This window comes from Anabrus simplex, chromosome 2 (genome assembly GCF_040414725.1).
Source record: "Anabrus simplex isolate iqAnaSimp1 chromosome 2, ASM4041472v1, whole genome shotgun sequence".
Classification (NCBI taxonomy): domain Eukaryota; kingdom Metazoa; phylum Arthropoda; class Insecta; order Orthoptera; family Tettigoniidae; genus Anabrus; species Anabrus simplex.
Window position 1 is genome coordinate 380,469,974 of NC_090266.1, and position 13,135 is coordinate 380,483,108.

General features: G+C 39.6%; 1 protein-coding gene across 1 annotated transcript in view; it reads right to left on the reverse strand.

The window, feature by feature from the left end:
* LOC136863557 (fibrillin-2) overlaps positions 1 to 13,135 on the reverse strand; it is a 618,768-nt gene that overhangs the window by 85,959 nt on the left and 519,674 nt on the right. The window contains exons 11-12 of the mRNA XM_067139937.2: positions 9,217 to 9,359; positions 951 to 1,181 (exon numbers count right to left, since the gene is read on the reverse strand). Coding sequence (XP_066996038.2) covers positions 951 to 1,181; positions 9,217 to 9,359 — 374 coding nt within the window. The remainder of the gene's footprint in view (positions 1 to 950; positions 1,182 to 9,216; positions 9,360 to 13,135) is intronic.

Below are 13,135 nucleotides of genomic sequence, written 5' to 3' on the forward strand. Positions count from 1 at the left end.
TCTCACACAGTTGCCAAAATATCTATTCTAGATGACAAATTCCAATATCAGTCCACTCACTTTTAGAGCTGTAGTGAGTGCTCTATCATCAGAGCTTGACAAGCTGTGCAGGCACTTTATCCATGGAAAATGCAGCCATCCATCAAGTATTCTGGTCACATGCTTGCTTATGTACAGTAGCCACTGTCGTAACCATTCACATCATGTTTCAAAACATTGATAAATTGTTGTTGCACCTGGGAAAACTGCTATGTCTTAATGTTGTGGGAGAAATACTGACCCACAGCCCATACACCATTAAGAGCAAGAATTATTTGACATACTTCACACAATGTTGAACCTTAATTGACAGAACCTTATCAGATGAAGTTCTAATTTGCAATATTTCACATACTAGTTTTTGCAGGTGCAACGGCAAAATATGGTACCAATTTTCTCAGAAATCACATCTCAGACATGAACTTGCACATTAGCCTCTGTCTTATTTTCCTTCAAGATTGTTAATTTATAAATCCTGAAAACTATTTTAGAAACACACTTTATATGAGAATTATTAACTGAAGTTGTTTACTCATCCAGGATAATAAGGCATCCATTTTAATGGGCTGACTGAGAATCCTATTTGTTATAGATTCTTGCTAGATAATACTGACAAATATGATCCTAAACACTTCAAATATGGGATATGCCACTACTTCTCCCATGACAAAGAAATAATGAAGGTAATTTAATTATTAAATATGAGGCATAACCCAGTCACTCAGGGCTGTTGTACAAAATTGGAGGAAAATTTTCCTGATATTAGGTTTTGTAGATATATACAAATGGCCTACACCATTTTCAACATGCTTCCCCCATCATGCACTGTGGAACAAATGAACCACACCAACAAGTCCCACATATTCCCAGAAAAGGCACTTTGGTAAATGTAGTTTTATAATTATACTCACGAATACATGAAGGGGCAATCCCTGTCCATTGTCCTCCAGGCTCACAGTGTCTGACAAGAGGACCATCCAGTTTGTATCCACGTACACAGCGGATGTGGCACTCCGCTCCCACGGGGTATGTAGCGCCCTCACCACTCGGATATCCCGGACAACGGACTTCCCCATTCTTAGGGACCTTCGGGGCTGCACAGCGCGGGCTATTCTCAGGTTCAGGATCAGATTGTGCCAGAGCTGTAGGTAGTGGTGTACAGTGAGTTAAATATTCAAATTCTGAGACAGAAGTCAACAGGTGTACCTTACCGTTTATGTTACATGGTAACTAGTTTCATAGCACTGTAAAAAAAAAAAAAAAAGAAAAAGTAACCTTTCTCCAAATAAATTCTGGTATTACAGTGTCTCTTTAGACCAATAAATAAATTTTAAATGCCGTGTGGCCTCTGGAGAGTCCTGATGCAGGTTTTTTGATTTGACACCCATAGGCGACCTGCGTGTCGTGATGAGGATGAGATGGTGATGAAGACAGCACATACACCCAGTCCCTGTGCCAGAGGAATTAACCAATTATGGTTAAAATTCCCGACCCTGCTGGGAATTGAACCTGGGACACCTGTGACCAAAGGCCAGCACACTAACCACATAGCCATGGGGTGGACAGACCAATAATAGTAATAGAGGAGTTAAACACAATATTATTATTATTATTATTATTATTATTATTATTATTATTATTATTATTATTATTATTATTATTATTATTATTTAACTTCCCTTCAGTAGCTGTAGATTTAAAGGAACACCGGGGTGTCCAAATTTTCTTTTGTGTGAGCTCCTTTTAATGAATGAATGAATGAATGTGATATGTTAAGTTAACACAGAGGATACCAGTACTAACCCATTGGCCCCATCATGCAAGTGACGGGGAAAGAGGAGGCAGAGGAGTAACATCTCGTTGAAAATATCCTGGGACCACCTGGCCCGGGTGGTAGTAGCAGGGGCGTAATGTTAAGCCATGCAGTCGGGCCCGGGCCAGTAAGGAGCCTCGCAGTCTCCTCGCAAAAATTAAATATTATATCTAGCCTAATGTCACTCTACGAAGAAATGGTCAAAACAGATTGCAACGGTTTTGTAGAATCAGTGGAAATAGTCGTTATTTTTTTTTTTTATTTATTTATTTATTTATTTATTTATTTATTTATTTATTTATTTATTTATTTATTTATTTATTTATTTATTTATTTTAACGATTTGTACGTTGCATCTAGCAGCAGTTACAAATTGTGTTGAGTGAAACACATCACAGCTGTAAACAATACTTTCCCTTACCGTCTCTTGTAACACCGCGGCACTCTCCTCTCAAAAACGCTGCACCAGGTTATTTTAATGCACTTAAGGAAATGGAAATTGCAACACCATGAAGGCATTGGTCGTTTGTGTTGACTTTCAAGATATGGAACGATGCCATGTAGGTATGTAAACGATCAAAGTTACAGACCCATTGGATTGTTGCTACATGTCTCCCCACGTGATTGGTCGCGGAGGAATCAACTCCAGTATACGGACTCTGGTGTGGCGTAGTTGACTTGCAGTCTGTGCAGTGAAGTGTTCCATGTCAAACATGCCTCGACGACAAACTGTCTCCGTTTGAGAGGGCTCGGATAATTGGGCTGTGTGAGGCTGGATTATCGCTAAGGACTGTCGCTGCACGTGTTGGCCGACAGGCATCTACGGTACAGCGTGTATGGCAGCAGTGGTCAAATGAAGGTACCCACACTCGTAGATCTGGCACAGGCCCAGCGCGACAGACAACTGTGAGAGAGGATCGCCGCATCGTTCGGATGGCCCGGATGGAACCCCATGCAACAGCAGCGCAAATTCGAGCAGCTGTAGCACCCCACGTTACACAACAAACGGTTGGTAATCGCCTGCGTGCAGCTGGCTTACGAGCCCGTGTCCCCGCAGAAGGTGTTCCATTGACCCCACAACAGCGACGTGTAAAGCTGGCCTGGTGTCGAGAAAGATCGACGTGGATCGACGAATGGCATAGGGTCGTCTTTAGTGATGAATTGCGCTTCTGTCTTGCCTGCAGTGATCGCCGGAATCGTGTGCGCCGACGTACCGGGGAGAGGGGCCGCCAGATCTTATTGTCGAGAGGCACACAGGGCCAACACCAAGCATTATGGACTGGGGAGCTATTGGCTTTAATGTGAAATCACATTTAGTGCTTGTTGAGGGCACTATGACTGCTCGACAGTACGTTGATAGGGTACTCAATCCAGTGGTTGTCCCTATGATGGCGAACATAGCTAATGGGATGTTTCAGCAGGACAATGCCCGGGTTCACACTGCACGCATCTCCAGAGAAGCTCTCCACGACATCACAACCTTAGAATGGCCCACCAGATCCCCGGACCTCAGTCCTATTGAGCATGTGTGGTACATGATGGGTCAACAACTGGCCAACCGTCCTCAGCCACCCACAACTCTGGAACAACTGACCCGTGCAGTGCAGCAAGCATGATTCTGCAATTGTTCTGCAATGAGAGACTTTGGGTCGGGGAATACAACCTTTTAGTAGAGGTGGGATCCCTCGCTGAGTCCAAGGGAAAAACCAACCCTGGAGGGTAAACAGATTAAGAAAGAAAAAATGGGTATTTTTTCTCCTCCTATTTCTAATTTAGTGTATCATTCACAGATGATGCTTCCTTTTACAGTGTCACAGATGAATACGCTTGTAAAGTGAAAAGTGATAAGGTAGATACTAGTCGTAAAAGTGAAAAAGTGACAAAAACGCCTGAATTATAATTAGGCTTGTCAAAACCGGGGAATGTTGAAATGATCGTCTAGATTGTGGTTTAGATGTAGTCAATGAAACTAAACAGTTCTTTGTTAGACAGAACCCGTATCAGCCTGTGGGTCCTAAACTGATAAGTAGGTTACAGAACCTTTTCCACTAAATATTTCGAATATTTCACATTGACAAGGCAAAGAATTTGGAGAGAATGGTTGTGTTATTCATCTGAAAATGACTCCATTTATTGCAAACTACGTTGGCTCTCTGGACGGAAGGGTTCCGATATTGGAGATGATTAACCGAACGTACCGGTATAGTACGACACAAAACTATTTCTTTTTAGTTACGCACATTTGAATGCGAGCGTTTTTTAATTCGTAGCGTAAGAAAAAAAGGGTTCAGAACTAAAGAAAAGTGAGAGCATAATGGTAACAGGTCCTTAAGCATATTGTGAATGCGATATTAACACTGGCATCCAAAATGTAGCTTTTCGGGGACACGGGAAGAATTTGGAAAATCAAACAGTAGAAACTTTCTAGCAGTCACCTAACTGCTCGCAAAGTACGAACCTATGTTACGTGCTCTCATAAATAAACAAAAAAAAAAAACTAAAAAGTACCTGAGCCCTTCAATTCAAAATGAGTTAATATGTGTTCTATCCAAATCAGTTGAAAAGAAATTATTAATGGCATTAAAGCTTCCCCTTTCTTTTCTATTCATATACAACACGGTACACAACAGAGAGAGATCAAGTACCTCAGATATTACCGTTTCACATGATGTAACCGGTAAGTCTTGTAACGTGAACAATAAAGCTTCTTAGATTTTCGTGAAGTACACGATCAAACTTCATCAGGAAGAGTGAAGGAATTCCTATCAACTAAATGCTGTGGTCAGATGTATGACGGTTGTGCTAATATGTCAGGCGTAGGCAAGGGTGTCAAAACGAGAATTCAACGAAGACAATGAACTGCAAAATATGTGCATTGTGCGGAGCATAATCTAAATCTAGTACCGTACTTAACAATGCTGCATGTGGGATTCAAGAAGTTATGTCCATTTATGATACAGTGGAAACATTGTATCTTTGCTTTAGCCTGAGTATATAAAGAAGGGAACTTTCAGTATCTTTGATAAGTACCTTAAAAGTTTGCGCCCAACGTGTTGGTCTTCGAGGTACCAGTTTATTAAAACCCTGCGTTATGCTTATGTCGACGTATTTAAGGCTCCTTAAAAAAATAATATTGATATACAGTATAAGAAACAAGAAGAAATATAACAAGCTGTTGGTCTAAGAATAACAATAGGAGAATCTGAATTCAATGTTCAGATAGTGTTGCAAACAAAGATTCTAGAATGTACTAATCTAATATCACCAGTTTTACAGTAAAAAATGTAGAGTTTGTTTTTCGTTATTCAGAATTGAGCTGATAAAATTATCTTGCTACCGAAATCATTTTGAAAAAGTAAAGTCTTCAGCTGCAGTTTTGGCAAAGGGATTGGGGAATTCTACCACAATCTGAAAAAATCTAATAGTGAAAAATCATTTTGATGATTAGTGTCAGGATAGATTTAAAAAACCATACTTCAGAACCACTGTGTTAAAAGGCTATTTGACATCACTGTAGCTCAATTTAAGATTTGAGGGTATGCACAATGTTAATAATTTATTCAAAATTATTTTCCCAAAATTTCTCAATTCTACTTCCGGCGAAGAGATTCACAACGCAGCAGTATTTCTCCAAAATGAAAAAAGATATAGCATCACTAACCTCAGTAGCTGACTTTACAAATCTATTAGTAATAGAGAATTCGATCGTAGCTGCTAGCGTTCCAGACTTATGGACGGCGTTGAACTATTCATGTTAACATTTCTTCGGCGGAAAGAGTTTTCGAAGCTAAAACTTATAGAGAACTATCTACGAGATTCTATGACCCAAGGCAAACTCAGTAAACTCAGCCTCCTCATAATCGAATATAGCAGTGAAATCATCAATAGGCATACCTTCCCACCACAGAAGGTCCATTTTCGTTAGAGTGAACAAATAGCAGATAGAAATTGACTATATGATTATTGATACTGAATTTCAATCACAGTAGAATATTTATTTCTTAAATAAAATTTGTTTGTCGGATGTTCAGTCCAAACACTGGTTCCATCACACATACTAAGACTTTTGATTTGATTTGTTTATTTATCATCAACAGAGTTATTGATTCTCTAATTACAGATGATATAATACATTCAAATAATAACAATATTAACAGAACTTACTACTACCACTAATTATAACTAAGCAATGTATAATATATACATATTTACAAAACACATAAGGAAGGAAAAAAGTAATTTAAACAGAAAAGTAGGAGTTTCATTGAGGTAGGGTGGCCAGTTCCTTTTCTCTGCTCCTTTTATTCACCGTGTAGCATCACGAGGCAGGCACGACCCCGTTCCAAACCCTCCGGTCACTTAAATTCGTGGCGGATCCGGAATCGAACCAGGGACCTCAAGGTTGGCAGTTGAGCAGCTTAGCCACGGAGGCAGTCAAATGTAGTCCCGTTTCCTGGTATGGGGTCGGGGATGAGGTGAGATGAAATTATATGCCACGTTTTACGGCCGGATGCCTTTCCTGTCGCCGACCTCATTTGAGGAATTAATGATGATTTGATGATGCATGAAACTGGGTAAGAGGTGGAAGGAATCAGCTGTGGCTTGTGAACAGGAAATGCCTCGGTATTTGACTGGAAGTGAAAATGGAAAACGAGAGAAAACCATTCTCAGGACTGCAGATGGTGGGGTTCGCACTCACTCACCTCTTGAATGCGGAGCTTGGCTCCATGGGCGCAACCACACGGAGGCTGTCGAGTAAAACCTATTAACCAGTATTGTTAACAATCCTACAGCGAATAATCCCTTTGTTTATGTATATTGAAAATATGTTGCACTTGCATTCGGGAGATAGTACATTTGAACCCCACTGTCGGCAGCCTTGAAGATGGTTTCCCGCGGTTTCCTATTTTCACACCAGGAAGATGCTGGGGATATACCTTAGTTAAGGCCACGATTGCTTCCTTCCCACTACAAGCCCTCACCTATCCCATCGATAAGACATATCCTCGTCGGTGCGAAGCTAAGGAAGCAACTTCTACCAACTGTAATTCAACTTATATTTGTTATCCATAGGTTTTGCCGGCTCAGCGATGCAGAGGTAGCGTGCCTGCATCTTACTTGAAGGATCCGGGTTCGATTCCCGGCGAGGTCAGGGAATTTTACCTGGTTCTGAGGGTTGGTTCGGGGTCCACTCAGCCTACGTGATTACAATTGAGGAGCTATCTGACGGTGAGATGGCGGCCCCGGTCTAGACAGCCAAAAATAACGGCCGAGAGGGTTTGTCGCGCTGACCACACGACACCTCGTATTCTGCAGGCCTTCGGGCTGAGCAGCAATCGCTTGTTAGGCCAAGGCTTTTCGGGGCTGTTGCGCCATGGGGTTTGGTTTTGGTTGGATTCACGGGTTTTGCATCTTATTTGAGGGGACCCGTATCATATTCGTTACGTCCCTGGGTAGTAGGTACTACCCAGTTTGTGGGCCCGTCGCCTGGGTACGGGCAAAGACCTCAACGGCGGTGAGGGTGGAGTACTTCTGTACGGTGGACCGAGTGGAAGAAGTAGCCGTGCTGTTCAGGGTAGATAGGAACGGACCTATTATATCCTCTTTGATATGAATCTTTCCACATGAAGCCAAGGCGCTGTTACATCCCAAAGGAAAATTATTTTATTCCAATCATTAACTTTTCGGTATTCGTTTTAATACGCCACTACAAACACTTTAAAAATAACATGTTTGAAAAGGAATGGCTCATTGTTTGGAAAGTAAAATTACCACATACGATGTTCAGTTTTCTTTTTACAGACACTCAAATAAGATAGGTATATATTACTTTAATTGATTTATACTGTAGAGTGTAGAGGTGACTGGTGTAAAGAAAATCCTGACTGGGAAAGTAAATAAAGACCAAAAAATCTTGTTATCTAATCATTTCATTTGTTCATTCTTTCGCATGACATAACAAAACTGAAGAACATTTTACGATATGCAAAAAGACAAAGACAAAGTCACCTCCGTACAGGCCATGAAGGCCCTTGGAGGAGTGGAAGGTAAAGGCTTCCACTATTGTTAACCGCGGCACGTGATGGGGTAGAGTGGTTAGCTCTACGCCCGGCCACCTTTGCCCCCAGGAATTAACCTGGTACTCATTTTTGGTGTAGGCTGAGTGAACCTCAGGGCCATACGCACCTCCGGAAGTGGAAAACTCGTTTCTTAAATTTTACGACTTCCTGACGGGGATTCGAACCCACGTCCTTCCGGGCAAACCGAGCACGCTTTTACCGCCTCGGCCGGGCAGCCCCTTTTACGCTATGCACAACAGATATATGAAGATAAGGTATTAAATACATGTACTCACAACGAAAACTAGCAATACTGACGTTCGTCGTTAACACTGAACTTTTGGATGGATTCGTACTGTGTTGAGAGAATTCGCCCTGGTTCTGGCGCCAGCGCCAATGAGGTAACCCTTTTAAACCGAACAAAACTTCATCTCTGGCTCGCCGCTGCCGCAATCTAGCCGGTTCAGGAGGACTCAAAAATATGTAACGTAAATGTATGTATGTGAAATACGACGTGCTTAGTATTCCAATAATTCTAAAGGGACCATTATCCGGGCTGAGTGGCTCAGATAGTAAAACAACCAGCCTTCTGAGCCCAAACTGGCGGGTTCAGTCCTAGCTCAGTCCGTTGGTATTATGCCAGCCTTGCGTCGGTTGGAGAGTTCCTTGCGTGTCTTTTGTGGTGATTGTAGTTTGGTGTGTTGTGTGTATGAAGAGGGCATGAACTAAAACAAAGACAAAACTCAGTCCCCGAACCAGAAGAATTAACCATGGTAAAATCCTCGACTCGGCGGGAAACCGAATCCGGGACCCCCTGAACCGAAGACCACGACGCTGATTACTCAACCAAGGAGTCAGATACCACTCCCACATTGAAAGGAGGTAGTAACAACAATTTAGCGCTCTCTTTCTGTTTCCATGTCTTTTTTTTTAACCTAAGAGGAATTGCGTACCATGCCTGAAGGATTGGTTGTTACACTGAACTGCATCCATCATCAGTCAAGTCCTCGACTTCATCCTCAGTGCAGAAAATCAAGAATGTGTGTGTGTGTGTGTATATATGTATTTGATGAAAACAGAGAAAGTGTGGAGAAGTTTAGCGTGTTCGAAAATTAATTTTAAACACACCACTGATCATAGATGGAGACGAACTGAATATCTGTTCGGATTACGTTAGTAACAAGCTTCACTAACACAGCGATCAAACCTGTGCACTGACTCTTTCTACTGCTCACTCCGTAACTTTTTTGTTTGTCCTTGAGATTAGATTTAAACCTAGTTATGCAGAGTTAGAAACAAACTCACCGATGCAAGTACGCTTGTCTTGGGCAAGGACGAAGCGGTCGCTGCAAGCGCAGTAAAAGGAACCTACGGTGTTAATACAGTCCATGTTGCAGCCTCCATTCCGCTCCTTGCACTCATTCACATCCACGCAGATCGTCCTGTTTCTGAAACGTGAAAAGAAGTCACATCTATGAAACATAAACTTCTAGTTCATTAATGACTTTGAGGGCTGGGTCTTTAGGGAATCCAACTTACCAGAGATGGAAAATAATTACAAAATAATCCAGATTGGCTTTACAATCAATCAATCAATCAATCAATCAATCAATCAATCAATCAATCAATCAATCAATCAATCAATCAATCAATCAATCAATCAATCAATCAATCAATCAATCAATCAATCAATCAATCAATCAATCAATCAATCAATCAATCAATCAATCAATCAATCAATCAATCAATCAATCAATCAATCAATCAATCAATCAATCAATCAATCAATCAATCAATCAATCAATCAATCAATCAATCAATCAATCAATCAATCAATCAATCAATCAATCAATCAATCAATCAATCAATCAATCAATCAATCAATCAATCAATCAATCAATCAATCAATCAATCAATCAATCAATCAATCAATCAATCAATCAATCAATCAATCAATCAATCAATCAATCAATCAATCAATCAATCAATCAATCAATCAATCAATCAATCAATCAATCAATCAATCAATCAATCAATCAATCAATCAATCAATCAATCAATCAATCAATCAATCAATCAATCAATCAATCAATCAATCAATCAATCAATCAATCAATCAATCAATCAATCAATCAATCAATCAATCAATCAATCAATCAATCAATCAATCAATCAATCAATCAATCAATCAATCAATCAATCAATCAATCCTGATCAGCATTTAGGGCAGTCACCCACGTGGCAGGTTCCTTATCTCTTGTTTTCCTAGCCTTTTCTTAAATGATTTCAAAGAAATTGGAAATTTATTGAACATCTCCCTTGGTAAATTATTCCAATCACTAACTCCCCTTCCTATAAACGAATATTTGCCCCAATTTGTCCTCTTGAATTCCAACTTTACCTTCATATTGTGGTCTTTCCTACTTTTAAAGATACCATTAAAACTTACTCGTCTACTAATGTCATTCACTCCATCTCTCCACTGACAGCTCGGAACATACCACCTAGTCAAGGAGCTTGTCTCCTTTCTCCCAAGGTTTCCCAGCCCAAACTTTGCAACATTTTTGTAACGGTACTCCTTTGTCGGAAATCGCCCAGAAAAAGTCGAGCTGCTTTCCTTTGGATTTTTTCGAGTTCTTGAATCAAGAAATCTGGTGAGGGTCACATACACTGGAACCATACTCTAGTTGGGATCTTACCAGAGACTTATATGCACTCCCTCCGTAGTAATTATCTATCATTTCTCTTTATTATTTTCATGACTATTCTTATTTCTTCCTCAAACTGCGAACCTAGTTACGTAGAATGTGAGATCGGAATATAAAAGCTCCTCTCTATAGGGAATCCTGTTTCCTTACCGATCTTGTAGTTGGTCTATACCTCTCAGATAGCTCCCTCCCTCTCCAGGCGACGGCTTAGGATTGCTGAAAGAAGTATTTTCTGTTGGATTGCCATCTCTTCTACCAGAAACTCAGTTTATTCTATCCACAGTGTAAATTTTCGCGTCTACATTTCATTGCCTTGTCTTTGTTAAGTAGCCTACTGCCAGCAGTTCAACGTTCTGATCTTAAGGCGATTATTTACTTACAACACAGCTTGTTGGTCAGTTTTAGTTCCCTTTCTCCTGACTCTTGATTTCCCATTAGAAGTTAAATAATGCCCTCTCAAGTAAAGAGTCTTTCCCTTAATTCATAATCTTCTGTATATAAAATTGGATGTTGGTATATTTGACGTTAATAGACTCAAAAACTACTGGACCGATTTCGCTGAAATTTTCACAGTTTGTTCTTATTACATCTGAGAGGGATTTTGAAGCGGTTTGAACGAAATCTGATTGGTAGAGTGGCACTAAGGGATGAATAAATAATAGAGGAAGATAAGCAAACCTCAAGACAAGTCTGATCAGCGAGTTGCCTACCCAACAGTATGTGAAGATTACGATGTGTTTCTTAAAACTTATTTCTGCTTTTATTTTCTATATAATTATATAAAAATGAAAAGTTCAAGTTCAGTACCCATGGCACCGGGGAGAAAATGTCGCAAATTACAGAGATTACGGGTGAATGTGTGGATGTTCCAGCATAGCTCTCAACCAAATTTGATACTCATATAACTTACCATCTGGAAAAATTACTGTAGGGGCAAGAAACCCCTAGCACCCCTAAAGGAAGGGAGTGAAACTTATAAATCCGAAAATGACGATATTAGTGACGAATTCATAGTCTTTAGGGTAGCTGAGATGAACTGTGACATTCTGAATGCCGTTTAAGTCAAAGTTCATTCGCAATCGGTATGGTAAACACATTATGACTTACTGTTTGGGAAAGAAAACTGTAGGGTGAGACACGCATACGGGCGGGATCGTACAGTATATAAAATGACTGTCATGACTGACTGACTGAATGACTGACTGAATGACTGGTTCATCATCGCCGAGCCAAAACTACTGAACATAAATAAATGCAATTTGTTTCCGGAAATTCCTTTTAAGGGGGGTGCGGTGAAAAGAGGTTAAAAAGAGGTTGAATACTTTTTACGAGGATACTTAGATCTTAAAAACTGAAGATGCTACAGACGTGAAAATTGGTATTTGGAATCTTCTTTAAAAACAAACACATTTTTTTATTTTTGGAATATCCAGTTTAATAGGGGTGAACGGCATTAATAAAGGGGGTGAGTTGTTTTAAAGGACTATATATATATAGTATTTCTCAGAAAGGTAACATTTTACACACGTGAAAATAGGTATTTCGAAAGTCCTGTGAAAGTAAAGAAACACAGGTGATTTGTTTTCGGAAAATCCGCTTAAGGTGAACAGAAAAAGGGGATGAATTTTTAAAATGAGTGTATCGACAGCACATCTCATAAACTTAACATGTTACAGACGTGAAAATCTCTTTTAATCTTTTTTAAAAATAAGGAACCCCATATTTTTTGTTTCCGGAAAAAACAATTAAGAGAGAGAGAGGGGGGGGGTAAAAAGGACTGAAAAGGGAGTGGAATTCGTTTTATTAGGATGCTGATATCTCAAAAATTGAAGATTTTACAGACGTGAAAATCGGTATTTGGAGTCTCCTTTAAAACTAAAGAAATACATATTTATCTGTTTTCAGAAAATCCACTTATGGGAGTGAAAGAATTGAAAAATTAGTTGAATTCTTTCTGTGAGGATACAAATATTTCAGAAATTAAAGGTGTTGCAGACGTGAAAATTGGTATTTGGAATCTCCTTTAAAAATAAAAAAACACGATTCTTTTGTTTTCGGAAAATCCACATAGGGGGAATAACTGAGACATTACTTGAATTATTTTTTACGAGGATACTTGCATCTGAAGATGTTATAAACGTTAAAATTGGTATTTATAATCTCCTTTTAAAATAAAGAAAGATGTATTTTTTTCTTTTCCTAAAATCTACTTCGGTGGATTGGGGGTGGGGATAGGACTGATAAATGGGTTGAATTATTTTTATGGGGATACTTATATCTCAAAAATTGAAGATGTTACTGACGTGGAAATAGGTATTCGGAATCTCCTTTAAAAATAAACATTTCTTTTCGACTTGAGAGAAGACTATTTCTCACACCTACAGTTCTAAGTCGCATCTTAGCCGCGAAAAGCAATAGAACAAACGTGGTTTACAAAGACTTTCTGGGTAAATGAAACTCAATTCTTCGGTGAATTTTTATACTTGAGGGATTTTCAGATAATGTCTTAGTACAGT